Source organism: Artibeus jamaicensis, unplaced genomic scaffold (genome assembly GCF_021234435.1).
Source record: "Artibeus jamaicensis isolate MK-2021 breed Jamaican fruit bat unplaced genomic scaffold, CSHL_Jam_final contig_1998, whole genome shotgun sequence".
Lineage (NCBI taxonomy): Eukaryota > Metazoa > Chordata > Mammalia > Chiroptera > Phyllostomidae > Artibeus > Artibeus jamaicensis.
This window is the reverse complement of record NW_026521407.1, coordinates 14,967,406-14,994,663: the sequence shown is the minus strand read 5'-3', so window position 1 is coordinate 14,994,663 and position 27,258 is coordinate 14,967,406. Positions and strand designations below refer to the sequence as shown.

General features: G+C 44.3%; 1 protein-coding gene and 1 pseudogene across 1 annotated transcript; one reads left to right on the top strand and one right to left on the bottom strand.

Moving 5' to 3' along the window:
• Positions 1 to 2,229: 2,229 nt before the first annotated feature.
• Positions 2,230 to 27,118, bottom strand: DCAF7 (DDB1 and CUL4 associated factor 7). The gene is made up of 7 exons (XM_037127990.2): positions 26,751 to 27,118; positions 16,066 to 16,224; positions 15,252 to 15,363; positions 14,742 to 14,860; positions 11,664 to 11,873; positions 10,403 to 10,520; positions 2,230 to 7,026 (listed from the first exon to the last, which is right to left on the bottom strand). Exons 1-7 carry the CDS (start codon positions 26,886 to 26,888, stop codon positions 6,854 to 6,856), a joined length of 1,029 nt encoding a protein of 342 aa, XP_036983885.1. The 5' UTR covers positions 26,889 to 27,118; the 3' UTR covers positions 2,230 to 6,853.
• On the top strand, positions 7,624 to 7,952 carry LOC119036283 (60S ribosomal protein L35a-like; annotated as a pseudogene).
• Positions 27,119 to 27,258: the final 140 nt, after the last annotated feature.

Here is a 27,258-nt window from a genome sequence, read left to right as displayed (position 1 = left end):
ATTCCTATTAACTTTGCAGCCATTTTTCTCTGTGTCTGTCTATCTGTGATGAATGGCAGGGAAGTTTTTTTTGTTGTTTTTTTTCACTTTCTCAGTCTGAACAAATATTTACAGTCTCAAGATAAATTCAGAGGTGACTGAACAATCTGTAGAGGTCTGGTTGCTGGGATCACTGAAGTCGTAAATTAATAATGAGCCTTGGATGTGAAAGACAGGCTGAGGGCATCGTTCTGTTAGATATGAATGTACATTGTCCATACTGGTAGCTCTAAATAAATAAGATGACACCAGTTATTAGTCCGGACAGTTTGCTAATTTGATGGTATAGCAGAGGCATTGCTATTGATTCACCACTTTATTTCCTCTTCCTAGGCACATGGGAAGACTACGTTCTTGACCTTCTTGCAGTTATGCTGGAATCCCATGACTAAATTTGACAGATATGGGCAAAGCGAGTAAACACTTCCAAGACTATCCTGAAAAACATCCCCCACACCTCCAATGTGACCATGGAAGCCACAAGTTTTGGATGACATGGCTTCCTACACAGGGAGGACGCGCAACTTCCAAAGGACTTCATGTAAGCCAGAGATTTTTAATCTCCTTCCTTTCATGGCACACATCAACTACTAAAATTCTGCAGCTCACCAAAAAATACATTTTTTGCTGATCTGACAAATAAAATTAGGTATAATTCTGATTCATTCACGCTGGACACCTATTGTTGTGTTGGCTGTTGACTTTATTTGCCAATCTAAGGGAAAAGAGGTCGGTGCCCCTGATTAAACAGTCATATTGCATTTAAAAATTCTCACAGCACATCGGATGAAAATTGCTGATGTAAGCAAAACCCCAAACTTTTGTTGTGTTCAGTCTGAGGGTTTTTTTCCCCTGCAGCATAGCCCAGTCTATTGAGATTAATACAATCAGTATTACTCTCTCAACTTTCCCCTTAAAAAAAAAACAAAGAGCAAAAATCATGCATTTCCCAAAAAAGTACACAGTCAGACCACACAGCACGGTTCTAATAGAGCCAGCAGATGCTCCTCTTGCCACATGAAACTGAAACTCCCACTGCACATACTTTCTCCCTCACAGACCCCCTGCCACCCCTGACTCCATTCTTCTAACAGAATGGCAGACACTCCTAAATTCTGGCTCACGGACCATCCTAATTCACTTTTCTTTCTTCCCTTAAAATGGCCCAACAGTAAAAATAAATGGGCGATGGGGAGTATTCATCCTGGACTAACAAAATTTGGACAGCAGTGGGGACAGAACTCCTTTTCCATCCTACCACTTTGGGGAAACTGGCTTGGACGTGGAAACTCTAATCGTCACATTAGAGCCTGGTGTCCAAATCCATGGGATTTGGGAGTTAGCATTTCTTTGTATCCTTTCATAAGGTTACTGAATCCTGATTATCCTGTCTCTTCAGTCTTGTCAGCTGTGACCTATTCTCCTTTCCCACTGCTCCTTAGTTCAGACTTTTATTTTTTCTCACTTTGACTGTTCTAATAGGTGAACTGATTGCCTGTCTCCACCCCCTCACCCCCACTCAAAGGTACTTTCTTCATAGTATTTTCTTCAATGATTCATAGCAATTCTGAGCATGACTTCCCTCTATGTAATACTTCCAGTCTCATACAAGAGTAAGGTCTAATCTTTCTGCAAAGTACAAAAGATTCTGATCTGGCTCTGCCTACCTCTCTAGCCACATTTCCTGCCAGTCCCCACAGAAAAACCCCACATGGACTTGTACTTCTCTGAATATGACCACGCTCTTTCTTGTATTTATAGACTGGTACTTGGATATTTTCTCTGCCGTAGACACCTTTCCCAATTCCCAGAGAACACCTACTTAGCCTTCAAAACCTAGTTCAAGTATCTGTCTTGTGAAGTTTACCCTGATCCTCCCTGGCTCCCACCTGGTCGCAGGTGATCACCAACTCCTCAGGACCACCAGTAAGCCTGCACACACCTGTTACTGCACGACACTGACAGTATTTGTGTCTGTGGGTGTCTCCTGGTAGGCTGTGAACAACTTGAGGGTCACGGCCCCTGACATGGAGTAGGTGCTGTGTGTTTTGATAAAGGTGGTAAGTCAGGCTGTCAGACAGTGATGAGCTGGGGTGGAGTCGGATCCCCCAGCCAGTGTCTCTGAAACATGACCACAGTGGCAGAATGGGAAAAACTGAATTCATCACAAGAAGAAATTCAGTCAACCTATACATGTTCAAGTTTTATTACAAAGTATGATGGACAGAAAATATGGTCTTATACAGGAGGCTGAAACAGAATGAAAAGGTAAAAATTAGGTTTAATATACCTAATTAAGCAAGAAATAAAGTCATAGACATAACACTCCACTTTCAGGTGCCTTTGAAATAGCCTTCAATGGGGATTTACCATTGTGGTTTCACAGCACAGTGTTAAAATTTTATTAAAAGCCCTGTGTACAATCAGTCCTGTGAAAATAATATCTTAAAAAAAATGATTACAGTACAGTTCTGCAAGGGGCAGCTTCCTTGTCACCTGACCAAAGGATGCTACAAAACCTATGGTGTAGAGGAAAAGTTTAAATATATAACAAGAAAGTAAGTTCAGACACACTAGGCTAAAGGGGACAGAAATTGATTGGCTAAAGCTTAACATTTCAGAGAACAAGAACTCTCCATTTTCTACATAGAGGTTTGTACAATCATGCTACAAATTCACACTAGGGGAGGAGGGATGGAAAGTCACTGACAGAGGGGTTCATAAAATACACAGGAACCAAAGCAAATGATTCATACTTGACTCAAGAAGCAAGTCAAAGCTTTAGCTCAACAAGTCATAACACACTGTACACCACAATCAACCCAAGGTGAGAACGCTTCTTTTAAATAGCAGATACCACAAGTTCATATTCACTCGCTTGTCCCAAAGGTGGGCACTTACAAGTTTTCCAGCTGTTACACAGACTGCCAACATCTTTCTTCTTGAGTTCATACTTTCGTTAGCTTGTTTGTTTCTGGTTTAATAAACCAGCCCAAGCCTCTTTGGAAAGGCACCTGCATGTCCTATATTTAAAACATAATATGCAGAAAGTAGCCTGGGAGGACCTGGCCCATGTATTTGCCTTTGACCATTAGCAGCAATGCCCACTGTGGGAGAAGAGGGTGCAGGTGTGGGAGTTGGGCAAGGCTCTGCAACATGAGACTTTCTCAGGAGCTGGTTCAGCCAGTACAGAAAAGACGATCCTTAGAGAGCCTGGCCCCAAGTTCGCAGTGACTGTTCAGTTCAGCTTTCCTCCCAGGTAAAAAAACCAACGAAGTGCCAAGCATGGCCCTCCTTCCTCATCCTGGAGTGCAGAGTAAAGGGGAGAGTCTGCTTTGAGACTTCTACTTCATCAGCTTCCCTTTCCCCAAGCCAAGCAGATGAAGGAACTGCCACGTTCTCAAACCAGGGAAGGGGGACACATGGTCTTGGGCTGGTCCTCCTATGTTTAGAAAACCTTACAGCCCCTACCTATTCTTATAGCCTAGGAATTCAAGGCCTAGGGCGCAGCAGGGAGAAAGTTCTACAGTAGAAAGGAAGACGGAAGAGACGAGGAAGAGAAAGGGGAAAGGTGGAGCAAAGTCGAATGACTCTACAACCTCTGCTTCTTCGGCTCTATGAACCTACAGCCAAGAAGAGCCACGGTCTGGGACAATCACTAGACTCCAGAGACCTGAAGATTTCCATCACCAAACATCATGCATAGCTACATCACTGCAGAGAGGGGCTCCCCTGCCCTGAGCTGTCACCCTGTCCCCACACTTACCCAGCATCAGAGATGAATGGTCCCTGACACCCAGGCCACACAGCAGAGTCTGAATACTTCCCCACCTCAGGCCATTACTGCCCTCTATTTTCTCCTTTGATCTAAAGCAACACTTACCATTGATTTTCTCCCACATCCTAAATCTCCTAAAGCCACAACTACCGTCAAAACCTTGTAGAAATCTCAATTTTTTGTTTCTTCCCCAAACCTGACCAGTTCTCTGAGAGCCGATCTGCTTCTGATAAGAAATTCTCACCTAGTTATAAATATCTTCCCTCTTCAAGTCCTCTCCTCGCAGCCAGATTTCTCCCTGGAAGGAGAGGGTTCCAACTCTCCTGAGAGTAAACGCTCAAGCTCTAGAAGGACTGTACCCATTCACCAGCTCTCTGATATGGAACCTGAGGCCAAATTTATTCCGAACCTTCCCCCACTTCCCCTCAGGGCAGACAAGAAAAACCAGAGGGTAGCTTCAGCTCAGGGGCCAAGAACAAGCCAAAAGGCCATCAGAGCTAGAGCACAGAGGTGCCGCCATAGCCCGCCCGGAGGCAACCTGGCAGCTGCTCTGCTCATACTCCAGGAGAACAGATGCAGACCCTCCTACCCATGCTCTCTGGCTGTCAATTTGAGAATCTAAACAAATTAAATAGACCCTTGCTTTAGAAACTACAACAGATCTGTGCATCATGGAACATGGCTGGCTGAGAGGCTTTCTAAATCTCAAGACTACAGAAATCCCCTCCTCAAACATGAGGCCGTTGGGCCTGTGGCAGAACAAGAAGGTAGGAACTGGGACTTCCAAATAAATACCAGTGTCCCGACATCTGCGAGTGCGTGCCAGCTCAGGGAGATGGGGGTGAGGCAGACTGCACTGCAGGGCCCAAGGACGGTGATGGGCTGGGAGTCCACAGGGAAGGGGAAAACAAAATTGTAGGTGAATAAATAGCAACGTTAACCAAGTATATTCTAATTTCTATTAACTAATTTTTTTCTCCAGGTTGTTTTCGAGTTCTAATTGACAAATCTTCTCACCATTCAGACCACGTTTAAATGCGGACTCGGAAAGGAATCTTAAATCAGAACTCAGTATACTTAAGCCCTGCGAAGCAGGACCAGGTCCCTCTATCACCCTAACCTCCATTTCAGACCCTTTTCCACGGGAGGGAACCGAAGGCCTCCTGGAGCAGGCTACCCTTGGGAGAAGGACCCCGGAACCGTCCGACACAACTATAAGCAGAGGAGGGCTCTGACCAAGACCCACTCACGCTGCATCTCCACACGACATGCTGGGAGTCTGGTGGTAAGAGCAGGGGAGCAAACCTCAAGCAGGTGACCAGCCAAAGAGCCCCCAAACTAGCATAAAAAAGTAAAGTAAAACGGTCGAAAGGGAAATAAAAAAGAGCTTTTTACTTTGGGACAAGCCCCTGGGTAGTAAAGTACCAACCCATGACTTTGAGGATACAAATACATCTGCTTCTGAAAAGGAAGACAACAGAAAAGCTCTCATAGGGCTCGGAACGGCAGAGCAGGACAGAGCCGCCATGGACAAAACCATCAGACCGAAAGCCTGCTACCCTCCCAGGGTCTCAGACACCTTGCGCCACTTGGCAGAGCACGACAAACCAGGCAGACTCCTGCCCAGACTCTGAGTGTGTCCCAAACTCAGCCCACAATCAGAGCCACACACAAGCCCCCTCGGAGGAACTTACTCACGTAACAGAAACAGACACCTGCGGCCTCCAACTCCAGTACCGCTCCGAACCTACCCTGGAGGCAGGACAGTTGACAGGGGTGCGCAGAGCTGTTAACTGGCTGACCCCGGGGTCTCTGGTTCTTTTTGTAACTATCTATTTATATGATGGCCTGAAATCATGATGGCCTATCGATCCCTCCCTTACAAGGAGGTGACATCTCCCCACACTCCGAAGGAGACTTTTTCAGATTAAGACACACAGAGGTGTGTCCCTCAAACTGGAGTCTCACCTCAGGGCACTCAATCCAAAGAGTGGCTGACAGACCACCAGTCTCAGTAAACTAAACAGACATACTGAAGTTCAGCTTATGCATTATTCTTGCCTATCGTTCAACATACGAAAGAGAATGCCTGGGGCTTTTATCTGGAAGGAAAAACAGACTCGGAAACTATGTACTGGAAACGTGCTCTAGGCTCAGCTTTCCTGAACCCCTTTTCCTCAAGTACCCAACCAGCCCACCTTGGCTGAGGCACACTCTCAGGAGGCTCCTGGGGCGGTGGACAGAGGTACTGCAGGCAGTAACGGCAGGCTTCACACATCTGTTTTGGAGCCCAGAATGCCCTTGAGAAGAGCCAGGCTGAGAAAAGGTGTGAGAGCTGGCCGACTTCAGAGCACCAGGGCGGTGTGGGACTCCCAGACAGGTCCGTACTGCTCAGGCAGTGATTCAAGAAGGCAAACTGCTCACAGGGGCAAGGGCCCAGTGCCAGGTCCAGACACGGAGGGAAAAGAGGAAGGTGCTAATGGGGAGGACCACGAAACAAAGGAAGAAGCCAGAGTAAAATTCTTTTCATAAAAAAATTAGCCTGATAGATAAAAAATATACAAAGTTGAAATTTGTTACAGACATAGATAAGAAGAGGAAAGACAACTTCAAATTGGTTATTTGTTCCCACTTAAGTGCTAACACGGACATGGACACAGAGCGCTGCCTTGGGCAACAGACAGACAGACATCTGGGGCAGGTGAATACAAACACACCCAGTGCCGGTAATGCTCATTAACACAATGGCTGACAAACAAATATACAGAAGTTTTTAATTGAGGAACCAAAGGAGAAGAGAAAAGGAGAGAAAAATCTTAAAACTCAGCCCTGGGCTGAGGAGGCATCCCGCAGCGCCGAGTGTGGCGCCGAGTGATGGGGTGACTGGCCAGGAACACCTAGAGCAGTTTCTGGCAATAGCAGGTGCAAAGCAATGAAAGACACACTGGCCACTGGAAACATGTTTCTTCTTACTTTGGGGTGGGGCAGAGGCAGGAAATACATAAGCCCCTGACTCATGGGCGTGGCGCCTCCACACTACACTCTGAGTATCTCCAGGCAGTTGTTGTAGCAGATGGCAATCCAGTCGGGCTGAGTTGATGCCCACTGCACGTTGTTGATCTCTCCCTCGGCTGTGTAGGCCAGGATAGGGTCCTCGATGGCCCGGGGCATTTGCTGGATGTCCCAGATGAGAGCCTGATGGTCATCCGCTAGAGACACAGAAAGCCAGGTCACACCTCAGGCAAAGAAGATAACCACCCCTGCATTTGGTAGTGGTGGTAGTCAGAGGTAACAAAACATCTGTTCACCAAAACCCCAGTGAGGAAGATTTTATTTTAAGCCCACTCTGCAGATGAGGAAACTGAGGTTCAGAACTGTTAAGGGGCTTTCCCCAAACCACAGAGCTCTGCAGCCAGTGAGTGGCAGAGCAGACTCAAAGTGAGCCTCTGACTGTTCCAGGGCTGTACTCACTGCCTCGGAGCTGGGAAGCCAGAATGGGAGTTGGTGGGCACCGCTCATCTTAGCTGAGCGGGCACCAGGAAAGGAGGATGGGATGAGATAAAAGTGATTCCAAAACATGTCGTTTTCAGCCACTCACGGTACTTGAGTGATTAAAGATCCTTCTCTGATGATTCAATTTAACGGAACTTCTCCCCTATTTTATGGACATTTACAGTTAAATGAGGTGTTAAACAGATGAGATGAAGTATTGTGTGGACATGTGCTATTAAAAACAATTTCCCGCTTCTTCACCAACCATCTGGGAGCCTGTGGAGCCTGCCAGGAACCAGACTTCTACAACAAACATGTCTAGAAAGCTGTGGTCCAAGGCCATTTTTGCTGGCTATAAACGGGGTCTCCGAAACCAGAGGGAGCACACAGCTCTTCCTGAAATTGAAGGTGTTGGTGCTTAAGGTGAAACTGAATTCTCTCTAGGCAAGAGATGTGCTTATGTGTACAAAGCAAAGAACACAGTGACTCCTGGTGGTAAACCGAACAAAACCAGACATTCTGGGGAAAGGGAACTCGTGCTCATGCAAACAGTGGCATGGCCCGTGCTGAATTCCGCAGCAACCTTCCTGCCAAGACCACTGGGCCCAGAATCCATGCAATGCTGTGCCCCTCAAGGATGTAAACTTATTGATAAATAAATAACAACCCTGACTGTGTGGCTTGGTTAGGGGCCCTCTGGCAAAGTGAAGGATTCCAGGTTGGGGCACATGGTCAAATTGCAGGTTCAGTCCCTGGTCAAGATGCAAAGGGGAGCCAAATGATGAATGTTTCTCTCACACATCGATGGTTCTCATCTTCTTTTCCTCCCTCCCTCCCTCCCTCTCAAATAAGTAAATAAAATCTATTTTATTTTATTTTTTAAATATTTTATTTATTTATCTTTAGAAGGGCAGGAAAGGAGAGAGGGAGAGAAATATCAATGTATGGTTGCTTCTCCTGCATCCCCCACTGGGAACTGGCCTGTAATCCAGGCATGTGCCCTGACTGGGAATCGAACTGCGGTTGTTTGGATCCCAGGCCCGGGCTCAATCCACTGAGCTACACCAGCCAGGGCTAAATAAAATTTATTTTAAAAAGTAAAAAATAAAAATAAAGAAAATGAAAACAAAGACAATTTCCCCAATAAAAGAACCCAGGAAGAAGGTGGTTACCTTAAACAAATATAAAAGCACACAAAAGGCGACTAGAAGGAAATAATATCACAACGAGAACAGTGATACTATTAGGATGGCAAGGCTGTCAGTTAGGTTTACTTTTTCTAGTTCTAAAGTGACCTGCAATGTGATCATGTTACTTTTATAATCAAAATAGTGAGTTCTCAATCTAAGAGAAGAAAAAGAAAAGCAAGGATCTTCGCTATCACAGTGTCTCATAACCCCATCGGCCCAGCCTGTTGGGAAAGCCTGTCTCTGATACACAGGGGACCTGAAAAAACTAAATCCTAACAGGCCTCCTGCCACAGCTGTGTAACTAGCCCAGGCAAGGTGTGAGATGCCCTTCTGGTGACAATCTATCAAGAGATCTGGGGAATTGTTTTAAACACTCAGCACCTCTAAAGCACTAAGTTCCTTTTCCTCGATGCTCAACTAAGCACACTCTTCAGTAGCACCTCCTTCCACTGAAGGGACTCAAGAGACAGGTGCAACCCACACAACAGCAGCAGCCAGACAAAGGCAGCAGTAAAATGCCCTGGGGGGTATGGCTCAGGGGACTGAGTGTCAGCCTGCAAACCACAGGGGAGCTGGTTTGTTTCCCAGTCAGAGCGCACGCCTGGGTTGCAGGCCAAGTCCCCGGTAGAGGGCACGCAAGAGGCAATGACAAATTGATGATTCTCTCCCTCTTTTCTCCCTCCCTTCACCTCTCTCTCTCTCTAAAAAAAAAAAAAAAAGGCAGCCGCAGGAGCAGATGATGGACTTCTGTTGGGGGTAACATCCCTGTTCCCCATGAACAATGGACTACACACCTTTATTTTTCCCTTCACCCACCCCTTTCTATCCACACCCCTGGGGGAAAAAACAGGGCGGTAATGAAGAAATCAGACCACAAGCTGAGTAAGGTACAGAGGAAGGTGGCAGGGCCCTAACTGCCCCTCCATGAGACGCACAAACACAAGCAAAGGCCCAACACAGCAAAAGCTTCATAAACCTTTCAAATTAATGCTAAAATGGCAGAAAACCACCTAGCTACTACACTGCTCCTTTGGCTCCACAATGAACAAGGAAATGAGGACAGTACTGATTAGCGAGAGGAATACTCATATGTTAGAAGGAAACCCTAGACACTGACAAAGATAAGGAGCAAAACGCTATGGGGCTAGAGTGAAATCCCATCTGTGTATAACAAAGGGGGGTGGGAGACTATGCATCTGCATATATCCACACCGAAAGGACTGGAAGGAGACACACAAACTGTTGTTAGAGGTCACCTATGAAGAGTACAACTGAGGTGGAAATGGGATAGGAAATAGAAAAGATTTTCCCTTTCCTATCTTATATGCCTCTGTACTGTTTTAATTTTTAATAAGAGAATTATATTATTTCTAAAATAAAAGCACACTGATAACTAGCCTATTTCTAAGAAGTTCTCTTTTTGGTCTGGCAAACGGGGAAATGAAAACTACAAGTCACACACCACTGACCAAGCCAGGCCACGCAGAGCCCTTCAATGCATCCAGAGCTCCCTCTAGGTTCCTTACATCTCCCAAGGGAGATACCTGTCACGGCAGTCCCACAACTCTGTTGTGTCTAAGGCAGACTGCCCACATTCCTGGATCTGAGTCCTCTGTGTCAATCTAGATTTCGGGAGGGCAGTGGGGAACAGTAGGAGACACAAGCCTATAACTGATACACGATGTAAATAGTAAATGGAAGATGCTCTGATCTCACTGGGAATACAAGAGCATTTGGAAAATCGGACTGCTTCAGTTTCACAAGTGTGGGGAAGCTCTTAATTGAGTTACTTTGTGCAAATCTTTCAAACTATCCTTGGAAAAATAGTAAGATTACAATTCTAAGAAGAGAAAGATCTTCTCACCTCTCCCTCCCCAGGTGGCCCCTCCCCCGCCATGATTACCTGCAGTGCAGATGTGGCAGGATGAATGTGGGGCCCACGCAATACCATTGACACATGCTCGGTGGTTGTTTAATCTTGCGACAGGTGTGCATGGAACTCGGACATCAAGAATCACTACCTGCAGAAATAACAAGTAAAAGGCCCAGGAACTTCAGAGTGTGACAGAAAAAACAAACAAAGACACTACACAAGAAAAAAATATTTATTTATTTAATTTTCAGACAGAGGGGAAGGGAGGGAGAGAGGCAGAGAAACATCAATGTGTGGTTGCCTCTAGTGCGCCCCCTACAGGAGACCTGGCCTGCAACCCAGGCATGTGCCCTTACTGGGAATTGAACTAGTCACCCTTTGGTTTGCAGGCTGGCACTCAATCTACTGAGTCACACCAGCCAGGGTGAAAAACATTTTTTTGAAGCAAACCTTCTTCATGTGTGGATTTAAAGATTATTAGATACATAGGGTCTCTGTCTCGAAAGTAGCCACTGGATTGAGGAAAAAGAAAACAAAGAAGACACAGGTAGTTGACAGTCTGTATCTAAAGCAATACAGGTCTTCGGACTGATAAGGAAGGGAGGATCCAGCAGCAGGTAACTTGAACTTGGATACTGCACCAAGTCCCCTTAGGTGCGCATGCTGAGTTTCCGTGCATGCTCAGCCTTCTCTGCCCCCAAAGCAGAATCTGGAATGTAAGGAGTCTGAGGGACCTGCTCCACAAAAGAAAGTTAATCACTGCATCATCTCTACCCACAACTTACTGCTTTTACCAAGTAACAGGGTAGAGCTGCTGTTTCCATGTTTGTTTGCTAAAGCTAGAAGAATCTGTCCTGACTACAGAAGGGGGAAACGGACTGTTTTACTCAACACTGTGAACACATATGATTTGGTTTACTTTTCACATGTTGCTTTTCTTGACACCAACTTCAACTCTTCGAGTATTAAAAGTTCTTAACACATTGTACTTGTTCTAGACCAGGTTTTTTCAGTCTCAGCATTCCCGACGTTTGGGGTTGGATAATACTTTGTTGTGGGGCCCTGTCCTGTGCACTGCAGGAGGTTTAGCAGCATCCCTGGCCTCTGCCCGCCAGATGCCAATAGCACCGCCCCACTCCTTCTGATATGGGACAATCAATACTGTCTCCAGACATTTAAAAAAATCCACCAGAAGAAAACTGCTACCAGCTGAGAACCACTGTTCTTGATATATGAAGTAGAACCTGAATTAGGTGGCAGGGCCTATGCTATCCTGAAGCGGGGTGCTCACCTCCATTCCATCCATGGCCATGGTGGCCAGGTAGTTAGGGTCCTGCTTGTTCCAGCAAAGGCGAAGCAGTGGGTGATGCTGTGGGTCTTCATAAATGATGGTGCTATGTTCTAGATGGCGGAGGTCAAACATCCGCACCGAGCCATCAGCACCCACAGAGGCAAACATGTCCCTGCCACCCCCAGCCCGGCTAAATGCGATATCATAGACCTGTTGGTGAATAAGACAGTTCAGTCAGATCCCAAACCATTACCTCCTTTTCCCATACCAGGGAAATCTGTTATCCCTAGTCCATCTATACCCCTGTTCACAACACAGGAGGAATTAAATAAAGCCAGATAGTGTCTACCAGTCTGGAACTCAAAAACTCTAACATCAGTGACTTCCCAAAAAGCGAAGATCATTCTGCTATGGAAACTGGCTGGCTTCTTCCCACATGCGCTTTCCAAGTCTTCTGCCTCCAACCCATGCGACAGAACAAAGAGTATATATCCTACTGACCAACAATACAGAAGTACACTGAGCAAGTGTTCTGCATGCTTAGGCTCAGCGGAAGCCAGAGCCAGGGGCTGTCTTCTACCACAACTCAAGATTGAGACATTTATTTCCTAGGCCTTGGTGGCTTTCATCTGTGTGCACTAAGAGGCAGATCCGTGACCACACTAAGGCCAAGATCGTCAATTAGAGAGGTGGCAGCAGCCCTCCTGTGGCCACTTAACAGCCAAGCTGGTTCTGCTGTGAAACCTGGACCTGAGACTCATTTGCAAGAAGTAACAGCAGTTTTAAATAATGGGAGGCGTTCTTGTATTCACGAAGAGGTTTAACATCACTCTCTTGTCCTAAGACATGCTCTTTCTTCTCCTAGTTGGTCTGCATTCATAAGTGAATCGACTTGTTTTGAATCATTGTTTTCTGTATTTATTACTTGCTGCAAACACTGATCGCTACTGCTGTCTATGAGAAAATAGAGGCAGAGGGCAACCGAGAGCTTTAGAGAAAGGACAGAGACAGACAGACAAAGCCAGAGCCAGACAAGCAGAGAGACAGAGAGAAACTGAAAAAGAAAAACAAATGAAAGAAAAACAAAACCCATCTTCTGGGGTCAAGGTTAGTAACACCCAATTTCTGGAATTTCAGTTTTCCTCCAAAAACTGAATTTCTCACTAAATGCCGTGACTCCAGCCTTCTTAAGGTTCTGCCCACTAAGGGACACTGCCAAATGAGCACCTGTTTCTATACAACCTCCCTTTTTCTCTATGAAGAAATTACGCCTCTCTTTCTATGGTAGGAATGAGGAATGATTCCAAAGGGAACTGGCCAGCTCACCACAGGGAGGCCCAGCAGCTCCAGGCTCTGTCCAGCACTGCCCAGCTGAGTGAGGGCAGGCGTGTGTTTATCAGTGTGTGCACACACCCTGGGGCCGGCTCTCAGTAACTCCCAAGAACAGGGACACCACAGCAGCATCACTGAGCGACAAGGTACCACGGGCAATGTGGCCGGGTGTATAAAGCTCTCTCAGCTTTATCTGCCTGCTTCATTGCAGTTCTACCAGTGTGGTTCACGAGAATCCAAGGGAAGATAACAACCCCACGTGCATGCTACCCTCCTCTACACCAGTCTCCCATGCACAACGAGAGCCCCAAACAAGTCTGTACTTCGAGAGAGAAAGGCAGGCTGAGAAAAACCAAAGGTGCTGGGAGATATCACTGTCTCTCTCAGAGCAACTGTCCTCGGGTTCACTTCTTCCAGGCCAGGGTGTCAGTCTAGGGCCTATTTGCTGGCCCTGGCCATTTCCTCTGGTAGGAAGACACAAATGTATTTCTTCTCCATTCCTTCTGTCCCCTGAAGCGTCTCTGGCAACAGCCACGTCCCCTCCGTGGTTCCAGCTTCTGCCAGGTAAACTCAGCCGCTGGGCCCTTCTGGCCCAGAGGCAGCGCCACTTCCTGCTGCTCCTGTTCTCTAGATTACCTCACTGTTGCCAGTGTGGCCGCTTGGCTTTACCATCACCTGTGTAAGCAATGTCCTGTATTAAATCCCATGTTTACACACTTAGAGTAGTTCTGGTTTTCTGGACTGGATCCTGACAGAGAACAGCAAACTAAATTGTCACATAACTAAAATGTAGCGACCTGTTCCACTGGATGTCAAGAGGGTTTCCAGAAGTTCCTTACTGGTCCTCTCTGCAGGACAAACTCTTCCTTTGCCCCTTGGTTCAGCAGCAGCCCAGTCCAGCAGTCTTGTAACAGATCTTACCCTTAGGAGCACAGAAAGCCAAAGAACAACCCCTTACTAAGAAGGATAACCTGGTCACCAACTTCCCATTCTGTAAATGGCCTCAAGCTTCTGACCTAAGGTCAAGGCATCCTCTTCACCTGAACATATAACAATATTCCTCGCTGTGCAGGGTAAAGTAGAAGAGGAAAGGAAACTCTGCCCACAGGAGATCAGAATTCTAGGGACGTGCAGCAGCTCTGGGAGGAAAAGATTTATGTCCATTTTCCAAAAATCACTCATAAGAATGCTCTAATTAAAACCCAATCATGAAGAGCTTCCTGCAGTTTATAATACACACAGGAGAAACATCATCATCAAGATAAACCATATTCAATTCCAAACAGTTTTAAGTATTAAGTGAACACACTAGAATTTCATAAAATAAGTTAAGAAAAACTGATGAATTAGGTTTAACTTCCAGGAAATTTCCCTCTTCCTGCCTCCCTCTCTCTACCCCTTTCCCAGAAAGCAAATATATTTCAAGATAAGTGTTATTCTGAGATTAATTTTTAATCACATCAGGTTCATGATGTGATTAAATGAACTTCTCTACAAGAGAGTTCATTATTAAAAAACAGCAATCTCTGGCATGAAAAGAAAAATAACAGATTGTACAACAAGTTGTTTCTATCAGTCAAAAAACGCACCCCTTTACAACAGTGCTGTTTTCCACTGTTTTGACACATTAGTATTTTCACTTTAGACATGATGTTAGCATCGATTTCTGCAGCATTTGCCAAACAGTGAGAGGACAGCCCGACAACAGTGAAGGCACAGAGAGCCGAAGGGGGACAGCATCATTACCTCTTTATCATGGGCGATCAGTTGGGTCTTCACGTGGCCAGACACAAGATTCACTCGCCCCAACACCTGCCCTGTCTCCAGCCCCCAGATGGTACAAGTCGTATCAATGCTGGAGGTACCTGGAAACAACCAGAGCGTGTGTCAGTGGCCGAGGGGAGTGAGGTTCCCAGGCAGCCTTCTCTCCCTGTGCCTACTCACCTGTTCAGCACAGGAGACCACAGGCCACAAACACTTCCTAGAGCAGGGAGGGTACCAGGAGAGCCCAAAATAGTCAAGTGTTCAGTCCTTACCCTAGGACCTTAGACTCTCACTGGAGACAAACCATACATACACAGGAAGCTCGATTCCATGCAAGGAATTAATAACCACATCCCACATCTAGTCTCTTTGGCCCCATTCTAGGATGATGCATGGACCTCGGGCCCCAGTTATGAATTGGCCCAGTGTCATAGCTGAGAAAATGTTATCTTTGTTTCTTCAAACTGGAATTAGCCTCCCTCACTCCCTTACCTAATAGGTAAGGATCCACCTCATTCCAGTCGAAGGAGGTCAAAGGAGCACAGAAATCTGAGTTCTTATTATTGTTTAGCAAACATTCCAGCCTGGTCTCAGTCTCCCCAACCTAAAACAAAAACAAACACACGCACACAAAATCAACCAGTCTCATCGTCACCAAAAATCTTCAAAGCCCCATTTAGATGCCATCTTAGTAAATATAAGACATGGGAGTGGCAGGGAGCAGAGCATTTTTATCATAAAGAGTAATAAAACCCAGAGGAACTCCCTGAGTACTACTTCTTTCCAAGCTTTCTTCTCTGCCTAGCTGTTTTCCAAATTTTTCTAGAGAGTTCTTCTCACCTTGCCCTACCCAGAATGAATCTTGGTACCTTGCCTGGCTGGGGACTACACCCCTAGGCTAGGAGATGCCACTGCTGATAAGCTAAACGTAAGCTCAGCTGAGGGGGGAGGTGAAGCTCCATAATCCACACACACTTCACTACAGTCAGTGGCCTGGTAGTTTGTTTAATTTACTCAAAAGTATCTTGGCTATAAACAGAATAAGAGGCCTCAAGTATCACCACCCCCACAAAGGTTGTATCAGGTTAACGGAGCCTTGGGTTTCCAGGGCCGGCTGCAGCCAGCAGCCGACTTCCAGGAATCTTGGCTAGGTTTACTAGGAAATCTGCTGAGCCAAACCAGGTCATTTCAGACCCGTAAGCATCTGTTCCTCCCGGGCTGCCATGGCACTCACTGCCTCCAGCCCCAGTCTGGTCTCCATGACTCCATACTGCTAACAGCAGCCGACACGCGAGCACCTGCTTACCCTCCACACTCGGAGATAGTCGCCACTTGTCGCCAGTAGGTCTGGATAGACACCTTTTGTGTCAGGGATCCACATGAGCTTTGTGGTGGGGTAGGGATGGTCAAAGGTGTTTCGGCAAATAAACTCCGAACTCTCTTCATCTAAACCAACAAGCTGAACCTGTAACACAACACAGTTGAGCCATATAAACATGTTTTTTTCTGGAGCGGTGTCAAATACATCAGAAGGCTGTCAGTGACAAGTCCTGACAAGGTACTGCAGAGCTGAAAGCAACTACAGAGAGAGGGAATCTAGTCCAACCACCCCATTGCTCGGAGGAAGAAACCCAGACTCGGAGGGTTGGGTTACACAGTCAACGCTGCAAAGCTGGTCAGAGGCAGAGATAAAACTTGAGGACAGGTTTTCAGATCCAAATCCTGCACTTCTAACCCAGAACTGCATTATCTGCCCAGCAGGTTATACCTTCTGCCGCAGCCCTGATGCATCTGATAAAGTATGTTTTCAGTTACTCCACTGTCTCAAAGGGCTGTAGGTATTTAGACCCTGCGCAGCCCCATACAACAAAACGACCCTCACCCCCACTGGCTAGTAACAAGTTTATGCAAAAAAGTGTGAGAAATGAGCAATCGAGAACTTAAAAAAAAGTTGATATCATTGATGAGAAAGTTCCCTGGTTCTCGTCACTTTTCCTGAAGAGTCAATTTTGGGCCAATACTGACTCCCACTATGGCTCAGTGGAAAACGCCATGGTATGTACTTATGACCGTCCACCAACTGGAAGATGGGATGGGGAATTTTCACTAGAGATCTGTAATGAGAAGAACTAACCATACAACAGAAAATAGAATTTCTTTTACTGTCTCACTTTCAGTCTTAGATACCAGTATCTTCCTATTTTTTTAAATGTAGGTACAGATGCATACAATAGAATTTCACTTACTTTAAGTGTACAGGTCAATGATTTGGAATATACACACTTGCAAATGTATATAGTTTTGTAAACCTCTCTAAATAATTGATATAGAACATTTATATCACCCCCCAAAGTTCTGGAGCTCCTCTGCAGTCAATCCCCTATCCCTAGTCCTAAGGAACCCATGATCCATTATAGGTCTGCCGTTTCTATATCATATAAATGGAGTCATTGCCCTGGCTGGTGTGGCTCAGTGGATTGAGTGCCAACCTTCGAACCAAAGGGTCACTGGTTCTATTCCCAGTCAGGGTACATGCCTGGGTTGCAGGCCAGGTCCCCAGGAGGAGGCACGCAAGAGGTGACCACACAGTGATGTTTCTCTCCCTTTCTCCACTCTCTAAAAATAAATAAAACCCTTAAAAAAATAAAAGATAAATGGAGCCAATAGCATTGAGTCTTTTGTGACTGGCTTCCAGCATGCCACTCTCGAGATTCATCCGTGTTGTATCAATAGTGTCTTTTTTTATTGCTGAATAATATTGTACTATATGGAATCACTATATCCAGTTGATAAACTTTTGGGTTATTTCTAGTTTGTCGTCATTAATGTAAATGGATATAAACATTTATGTATGAGGGTTTTTGGGGGTAGGCAAACTTTCTTTTCTTGGGTAGACAACCAAGAATGAAATTGCTGGGTCATGGTGTACGTTTACCTTTATTAAAAAACAAACTCCCCACCTGGTTTCTAAATGGCTTTGTCATTTTGCAGCCCCACTGGCATTACATGGAAGTTCCACATGCTCCACATCCTTGTCAGCACTTGGTATTGCCAGCTTTTCTTTTTAAGTCATTCTAACAGGTATAGCAGTATTTTTATTTGTATTTCCCTAGCAACTAATGATACTAAGCACCTTTTCATGTGTTTATCTGCCATCTGTATTTATTCTCTGGTAAAGTCCATTCAAATATTTTGCCCTTTAAAAATTCTTTATTTTTTAAAAACTCAGACAAACCAGGCTGAAAGTACCAAGTTCCCATATACCTGTTGCCCCCACACACGCACCGTCTTCTCCACTGGTATTTGTTAACAATTGATGAACCTACCACCCAAAGCCCAGAGTTAGTGTTCAGTCTTTGTATGGTACGTTCTGTAGGTTTTAACAAATGTATAATGTGTATCCATCGTTATAGTAGCACATAGAATAGTTTCACTTCTGTTTTTACTGGGTTGCTTGTTTTCTTATTTATTGAGTTTTCAGAGTTCTTTGTATATTTTAAATACAAGTCCCTAGTTATTGTGTGTGTTTTTAAAGACTTCATTTATTTATTTTAGAGAGGGGCAAAAGGAGGGAGAGGAACATCTACTGGTTGCCTCCCGCAGGCCCCCAACTGGGGACCAGGAACCGAACCGGTGACCCTTTAGTTCTCAGGCCAGTGCTCAATCCACTAAGCTACAATAACCAGGGCCCTAATTATGTGTTTTGCTCAAGTATAGTCTCAGGCCATGGCTATTATTTTCTTTCAATGTTTTTTGAAGAGAAATTTAAAATTTTGATGTCAGTTTATCATTTCTTTTATAGCTCATGTTTTTTGTATTCTAGCTAAGAAATCATTGCCCAATCCCAGGTCACAAATATTTTCTTCTAAAAGCTTTGTAGTTTTAGGTTTTATATTGAGGTCTCTGATCCATTTTAATTGTTTTATACAATGCAAAGTATAAATCAAGGTTCACTTTTTTACATATGAATATCTAATTGTCTCAGCATCATTTGTTGAAAATACTCTCCTTTCTCCTTGGCCTCTCTGTTGAAAATCAACTGACCATGTGTTTTTGCATGTATTTCTGGATTCTCTGTTCTGTCTGTCCCATTGGTCTATATGCCTGTCCAGCTACCAGTACCACATTGTCTTGATGGGAGCAGCTTTCTGGTGAAGTCCTAAAATCAGTGTGAGTTCTCCAACTTTGTTGTTCTTTTTCAAAGAGGTTTTGCTAGTCTACACATTTACTTTTCTCTATAAACTTTAAAACCAGCTTATCAAATTCTACAAGAAACCTGCTGAAATTCTGATTGGGATTGTGTTGTATCTATAAATCAGTTTGGAAAAATTGCTATACTAAAAATACTGAGTCTTCCAACCCCTAAACATAGCAATCCTCCATTTATTTCAGCTCTCTTTAATTTCTCTCAGCAGTTTTGAAGTTTTCAGTGTAGAAGTCTTGTATTCTTTTCATTAACTTTATTCCTGTTTCTTAAAAAAAAAGGTTTTTTATTGATTTTAGAGAGAGAGAAGAGAAAGAGGAAAAAAACCCATCAATTTGTTGTTCCACTTATTTATACATTCACTGGCTGACTCTTATATGTGCCCTGACCAGGGATTGAACTCACAACCTTGGTGTATCAGGATGATGCTCCAACAAACCGAGCGACCCGACCAGTGTCCTCAGTGTTTTTATTGGGGGTACTTTTTCAGCTATTAATAGAGGGGAGCCAGATTTCTCCTTTGGCTATTATTTGTATATAACTTCCTTAAAAAAAGGCCCAAAGGGGAAAGTGGGTGAGTAACAGAATTTAGAAACCAAATCCTGCACCGAACCCCTCACCATTATATTCTCTATCATTTTCTTACTCAGACATAAGTTTTACCTATCTTAATGATCTTTCAATTAGGTTTATTTTATTCTTTAAATGTACTTTTAGATTGTAAGAGAATTATAAAGTGTAAACCATCGTATAAAATCAAAGTATAGGTATATTAAAGTTACCAACTCCCTCATCCCATTCCCAATATATCACATTATTAACTCAGTGTGTGTTGCTTCCACACTCTTCTCTATGCTCAACCATATTTACACACTTTAATTTACATTAAAGTTTTCCCTCAACTTTCAGGAAAAAATGGGATATTATACCCAATGCTGTAAATCTATTTTTTACTAAGTAAAAAAATGGGCATCACTCAGGTCAATATGTAGGTCCAACTCATTCTTTTAAGTGATCCAAAACATCTGATGCCTTGGACATACGTGTTTGTGTCCTGCTGTTATTACTTCTGGAGGCCAGAGTTTCAAGAGCATTAGAAGGTATGTGCATTTTAAATTTTAATAGATGCTGATTTACTTTCTAAGTAGGTTATAGCAACTCACACTCCTACCAAGTTATTTATAGTAGTGCAATCTACAACAGCTTCTATCAAATGTGGCTGGCCTAATTCCTCCCCTCTCTCTTCAGGAGGACTGGATTATTTTGCCTGGACATTCAAAACATTCTTTGGTCACTTTTAAAATGAACAATAAAAACTTTCCTAGGAAATGTTTTATTGCCAACTGTTCCGTGCCCATTTTTCTTTACTTCAAACCTTTATTTCCGTTATTTCTTTAACTGCATATTTGAATTTTTGTGTTTCATTTCTTTGGTCTTCTTCAGGAACACCAATTATATAAGTTAGATCTTCATTATTTTCTGTATCTAGTATGTTCTTTTTAATTATTTCCATTTCATTTTCTCAATGTCTCCCCTATCCCTCACTGTATTTTCAGCAGTGGTATCCATTTTTATTCTTTTAATTCTGTGATCATTTTTGTTTTTGCTTCCACTATTTTCCTGGGCTCTACCTGCTGATATTTTTCTTCTGCCACCATGACTTATTTTACCTGATCTGTATCTCTGCTTGGAGGTCTTTATTTTCTTAAATTCTCTGACTTTGTGTGGCAGGGCCAGCACTAATTTTCAACTGGTAAAAAAATTTTAAAAAGGTAAAAAACCCTTTTTTTCTAGTGTGGGTACTTTACCTGCCACTTGTTTCCCATTCCCCCCCCTTCCTTTCTTACAGTGTGTCTTTCTATAGCTACTGTGCTGGTTCCTTTTGAATGGGGCAAGTTCTTCCTCAATGATGTAAAGATGGTTCCTGCGGGAAAGAGGTCATGACCATATGCCAAGTTAGCAGAAACATGTGAAGCTTTTCCATCTCCCCAGCTTACAGAGATGAGGAGCTGCCAAGCTGCTCATAATTTAATCACTTGTTCAGGCGGCCTCACCTAACGCTTCTAGAGAAGATGGTACTTCTGTGTCTCCTTGTACAGCTTAGCTCCCTTCTTGCCCAAAGTGTCAAATAGGGTCTGAAGAATCTCCTGCTGCCAGCCGGTGCATCCTCTTTTCACTGTCCCAAATAAGGGATCACTGATTATACTCATCAAAATCCTATCTGGAAAACTGCTCATCTGAGTTTAAAACTGCAGCCACAGATACCCTTTCTCAGCATCTCCCTACACCCATTTCATCTTCATTATACTGCCATCTTTCCTCAGTGCTTGTCAGAACATTAAGGAAAAATTATCTAACTTTAATCATCTTATTACCAACAGGTAGGAAACCCCTCTGCCTTTTTCTCCCCAGGCTCCCAACCTCCTGCTAAAATTCTCGTATTTCCCACCTCTGCTCTTTCCTGTAGCTGTTGCTTCACAACACTTTATCCACGACATGTGAAACAAATGCCCCTAAAAAGAAACAGCTGTGAAACGCGATCACTTTGACTTAAACTATGGATTCTACTGTGTCAGATGTCTTCTAAGGAGCAGATATGCAATGTAAGATACTTACTCCTTGAAGGCATGACCACATCTTCACTTTCATTTTTATTACTTTAATGAATAACAACATAAATTATTGTTCACATTACTCATAATGCTTATATTTATTACTCATAAAAGCTTGTCTTTTAAAAAAATGAAAAGATGTCATGTCTAGCCTGTCAAAGCTTCCTGAGGGAGGAAACTGTGCATTCCATTCACTACACAACGTGCCAATACCAGGACATGAAGGCTGATATGTATGTATATGTGTAATTTTTTTACACCTCCAAGTTATCCAAATCAATATACCATTCCAGTCAGTGGGATATTTTCCCAAAGTTGTTACTATAACCAAAATAAGCTAAAGCCAAATTCTGAGAGCATAAAGCAGGTTTTCTTGGGCTTTTCCATTTGTCCTCCCTCCCAGTCTGTTCCTGACTGCTGCTGATCAGTGTCTGCAGAGACCCTGCCTTGTCAAACTGAGATGAACTCTGACACAGCGCCCCTTCAGTTCCTGGCACGGAGGCTGGCCAACTAGGCACCGCCACCTCACGCAGGCCCAACTACCTAGAGAACACGGATTCATTCATAGTTCAAATCACAGCATCTCCAGTATGTCTGTGTGAGCCAGGTTAGGGCAAAAAGCACTTTTATCCAGTTGGTCCTATGAAGGAATTAGTCCTCTCACTGTCTAGAAAAAAGAAAGGAGGAAGTTAAAAGCAGAAGAGTTTTTATCTTTTCAATTCCCCTGCTGACAGTCTTGCCAGTGGGGATGGAACCCTGCAAAACATCCAAAAGTCTAAATATCTGTCAAAAATACTTTTGTGTACTATAACAATTTTCTTTATTGCCAATCTCATGTCTGCTAATGTAGGCTACAGGTTACCGAGTATCACCACTGTGCCTAAAACACGTATGTACGTGTTCAATACATATTTGCTGAATTAATGAGCAATAAATGAGGATCCTGAAGGGCTACCACAAATACTGAGAGATAAAAAATAACATAGCAGAGTCAAAATAATTACTCACCAAATACATAAAGTAACTCTGCATTAAAAAAATCTCAGAGGAATCAACAAAGGTTGACAAAGTGAGCATTCATCTTCTGTGTATTTCAAGTACAAAGTAATCTTACCCAGATTCACTACCAGTATTTTTCAAAAAGCATCAGGTACCTATAGTCTCACTCCTCACAACCTCAAAAATGTGTCCTAGATGCTAAATATTAAAGCACAAGTAATCACTTAAGTTAAAATTAGGGCAAAATAAATCCCCATCATCCTATCAATCCTATTCAAAACTAACCCTGAAACATGCCACATACTGCTGCCTATCTTTCCCCATAAAGGACAGGAAATCTCACCCCCAAAAACACCGCAGATACTGCCAAAACTCAGACGAAGGGCCCTGGCTGGTGTGTGGCTCAATGGCTGAGTGCCGGCCTTTGAATCAAAGGGCCTTTGAGGGTTCAATTCCCAGTCTAGGGCGCATGCCTGGATTACAGGCCAGGTCCGCAGTAGCGAGTGCGTGGGAGGCAACCACACACTGATGTTTGTCTCCCTCTTTGTCTCCCTTCCTCCCCCTAAAGGATAAATAAATAAAATCTTTAAAAAAACAAACAAACTCAGATGAAAGACCAGAGTTCTTATATCGGAGTTACTGTGCCTAAGCCTGGTGGAACAAGAGAAAGGGGGCTTAAATTAGTACGTTACAGTACTTGTAGTCTTCCAGACCACAGAATGGGTTTAGTTGAAACAAGCCGTGGGAATCATCCAACCTTCCCCTGCTCACCGCTCCCGCCCCGCCCCTCGCCCCCGCCCCATCGTCCCCACCCCTCAGTCTTTAAAAAGCAAATGAATGAACTTTATGACCTTTTAAGGTAACTTTCTCTCCCAAGTTCCTGATTCCTCTTTGGAAAATTCAGAAGTCAAATTTACCGAATACCCATGTAATTCTCTTTGATTATATTTCAGTTACAGGTACAATAATGATGTTGATTAAATAGTAGCTAACATTTCTAAATCAACTGCTAGGTGCCAGAGTTCCATTACGTACATTAGCTTATTTAATCTTACTTCTTACTGTTTACAGAGAGGAAACTGAGGCTCAGAAGTTAACTTGCCCAAGGCCATACAAAACTGGGAAAGGGCAGGCCCGAGATCTCAATCCAGGCTACCTCAAGGAGGCTGGCTATCTGATAACAGAGCTGTTTGCATCAGATGAAAGGACAGAACCAATGTTTGGGCACTTACGGATACAAAAAGATCAGGTTCCCGCCTGTGGTCAGCAGATGCCAAGGTTAATTCCAGCGTAAAGTTCTTAGAGTGCCACCGGGACCACCTGTGTCTGAATGACTTGAGTGTCTGTTAACTTTGAGGGTGGAGCCCAGGAATGTGCCCCTCCCTCGGGGGATGTCACACCCACGAGAAAACTTAGAGAACCACTGCTGCACTACCAAGGCTGCTGCATCCCCCAGCAAAAACCACAGGGAACAGAGAACACAATGGCCGATAATGGGGCAGATTCCTGCTCTTTACCCTGTAATGATTTCCAGATTTATTTAGATGTTGGAACACCTGAAAGTTAAGTCGTTCTTGAAGTTCTAACAACTTCAAGTTGTTAGATGGAATTTAATTCCATCCAACTAGGCATAATTTTACTGTAGGAAAACATGAATACATTAATATAAACTTTAAAAATATATAACCATGTTTTCTGACAGTCAATGTCTCCACAGTAAAAAAAGACCATTTCTGGGCTTTTCACCAACATTAATTTGCTATGCCCATTTATTTTGTCCTGCTGTCAACCACCGATGAGGGCAAGCATAAACCAAAGGTCTGAAAATTCCAACCAATTATTTTTAAATCCCTGCAAAATTATGAAGTCTGGCACCTCCATGTCAAGTTTTCTCCAAAACTGAGCCTGAGTATCACTGCTTTAAAGTGCAATGTACCAGCCACCAGCCCCTAGCCACAGATCCTCTACAGCAGGATTTCTTACCTTGGGATCCATGAACTTGAGTTAAAAAGTTACATTCATATTCTCACTAACCCGTGGTTGAAATTTAGCATTTTCTTCTATTATAAATGGAGGCAGTTACAGCAGCATCATTCTGTGTCTTTGTCACAAATATAAATCACTGATTTTTTTCATATCACATTACAGTTGTTAAACATCTTTAAATGTTATTAAACCCTCATTACTACTTCAAAAGCACAGTAATAATTACATCAATTATGCAATTTAATGAGTTAATATACAAGTATACATATTATTAATATCACTTTTTAAAATGTTCTTGATAACTGTAGTTCAATGTAACTGGCTTCCTTCATAACCCTATGTACTTTATGTATTTGAAAATATAATTATGAAAAAAGGTCCACTGACTTCGATCACCAAAGGTGTCCAGGGTGTGTGCACACACTCTCAAGTCAAAAAACTTGGTAGATGGGGGCACAATAGCTTTAAGACACTGATCACCTACATCACACGAGTGAGTTAAGACATAGTTAACTGCTTATTCTGTTACTACTGGGATTATCAGTTTGCATTACACTACTAAGGCCATACTGCCTGTGTGCCTGACACAAAAGAGCTCTCGTGCAGTTACTAAACCAAAGGACAAACTTTGGGGTAAAGTTTCTGCAACTGAGGTCTGACACCAATTATGCCACTGACTCCACCAGCAGCCTAACTGTGGCTCAGTGAGTCCTCTCTTAGAAATGTAACTACCTACTGCTCATGCAGGTTAACCCCGGAAGAACTTGCAAAGGGAAAAAAAAATCTACTTGTGAGACTCAAGCCCTTTAAAAGACATATATTTTACTTTTTTAAAAAACATGTATCCTTAAACAATAGTTCTAGTGCTCTTAATTTCACGAACATGGTTTCAAACCAGGACCATGAATTCCATTCCCAGCTCTGCTGTCCACTATGGCCGTAAGAAAGAAAGAAGAATTAGAGAAAAAATAAAGTTATGTCTTGCTCAGGACATCTTGGTTTCTGTCGGTAATGGGTGGACTTGGAGATCAGCATGCACTCCACAGTATTTGTCTGTAAATTGTGTACATGCAATGTCTGGGCAATGAGAGTCCCTCACTTTTATCAGTTTCTCAAAGGGGATTCCAGAGAAGTTAAGTTCCTAACTCTAGAGAAACAGCTGTGCTCCTAAAGAACTGGAAACAAACTTACAATGTTCAAATGTCTTTTTATGGGACCTTCACCTTTCCTACAAGAAACTGTGGGTCAGAAATAACAAGACTGACTGACATGTGCTAGTCAAATGAACCAGACGGGACCCAATCCGAGCCTGCCTGGCCTTTCCCCCCTGCACCATGACTGTCCGGGAGGAGAGCTTTCAACACACTAGTCAAGGCTTTCAGTTGCTTTGATCCTTAACAATCACAACATGTATAAGCTTCCCCGTACTACCGTGCTTCTACGAAAGCATCTCGAACTGATGGATACTTAACATTCACGGTTACACATCTGTATTAGTATGAAAGAAGCCAACGAAAAATATGGCAAGTGTCATCCTTCTCTATTCAGAAAACACTGGCAGGATCAAGGCTACATGCCAAGATTTCCAAAAAGAGAGCTCTTTTTAAAGGACAGATAGGAGGTAGCAATGGCAATCCTGGCAAAGGGACTGGGGTAACCATGAATAGTAGTACCTGGGGCCGGGAGTAGGGGAAGGAGAAGTCTGAGCAGTAAACAGCCCTAAGAGAAATCCAGCATGGCCAGGAGTGAGTGACCACCAACTGAATCGCTAGCATTATCCTTCACAGTCATCACTCTCTTTCCTCCTCCTTCTCCGCCCCCAACTGAAGCAATGCGGCAGGAGGGGAGGGAGACAGGAGTGATAAATGGCGTAGCAGTGGGGTATAAATTCGGGTTTGAGATCTGTTTCCCCCGCGAAATAGCTGTCTGACTTCGGCAAGCCACACATCGTGCCTCAGTTTCCCCAAAGTAAAATGGGGGTACGGGATAACTACACTCCTGACTACACAGGAATGGTGCCCGGGTTAACTGAAAGTGCGAAACCCTCTGCTCAAGACCAGACTCAGAGGAACCGCTCCGTGGCACTAAGGCAAGTCCACAGGAGGGTCCTGGGGTCTGGGCTCCCGCCCGGAAAGGCGCTCCAGGGGCCCGCTCCCCGTACACTGGGTTCCGAGCCCCTGCCCGGCCCACCTTGTTGTTGTACTCCTCCACGAAGCTGCCCAGCGCCAGGCGAAAGCGCTTGTCAGGCCGCACGCTCCAGTTCATGGCGTAGACGGTCCAAGGCGCTTCATACTTGTAGATCTCCTTCCGTTTGCCGTGCAGGGACATGGTGGCTGCCGTGGGGCCGCAGTGTGGGCCGGGTCGACAGCGGACTGAGGCGGACGGGGCACGCGCAGGCCGGGTACCCTGACCTGGGACCCAGGGGTCCGAGGGGAGGCGGGGCCGGGGCCGGCAGGGACAGCCTAGCCCGGAAGCGGGGCCTCGGCAACAGACAACCACAGCCTCGGCCCGACCCCCACTTTCAAACCTGCTTGGGCTCGGACAACAACCACCTTCCGTTTGAGACACTGCCCGCCCCTTCTCCAAACGGAAGCTACGGGTTCTACACAGTGGTGCCAGTGGTTGGCTGCCTGGCACGTCATTTAGGGCAGCTCTTTCTCCTCACTGGCTATTGTACCTATAGCTTTTGAAAGTTCCT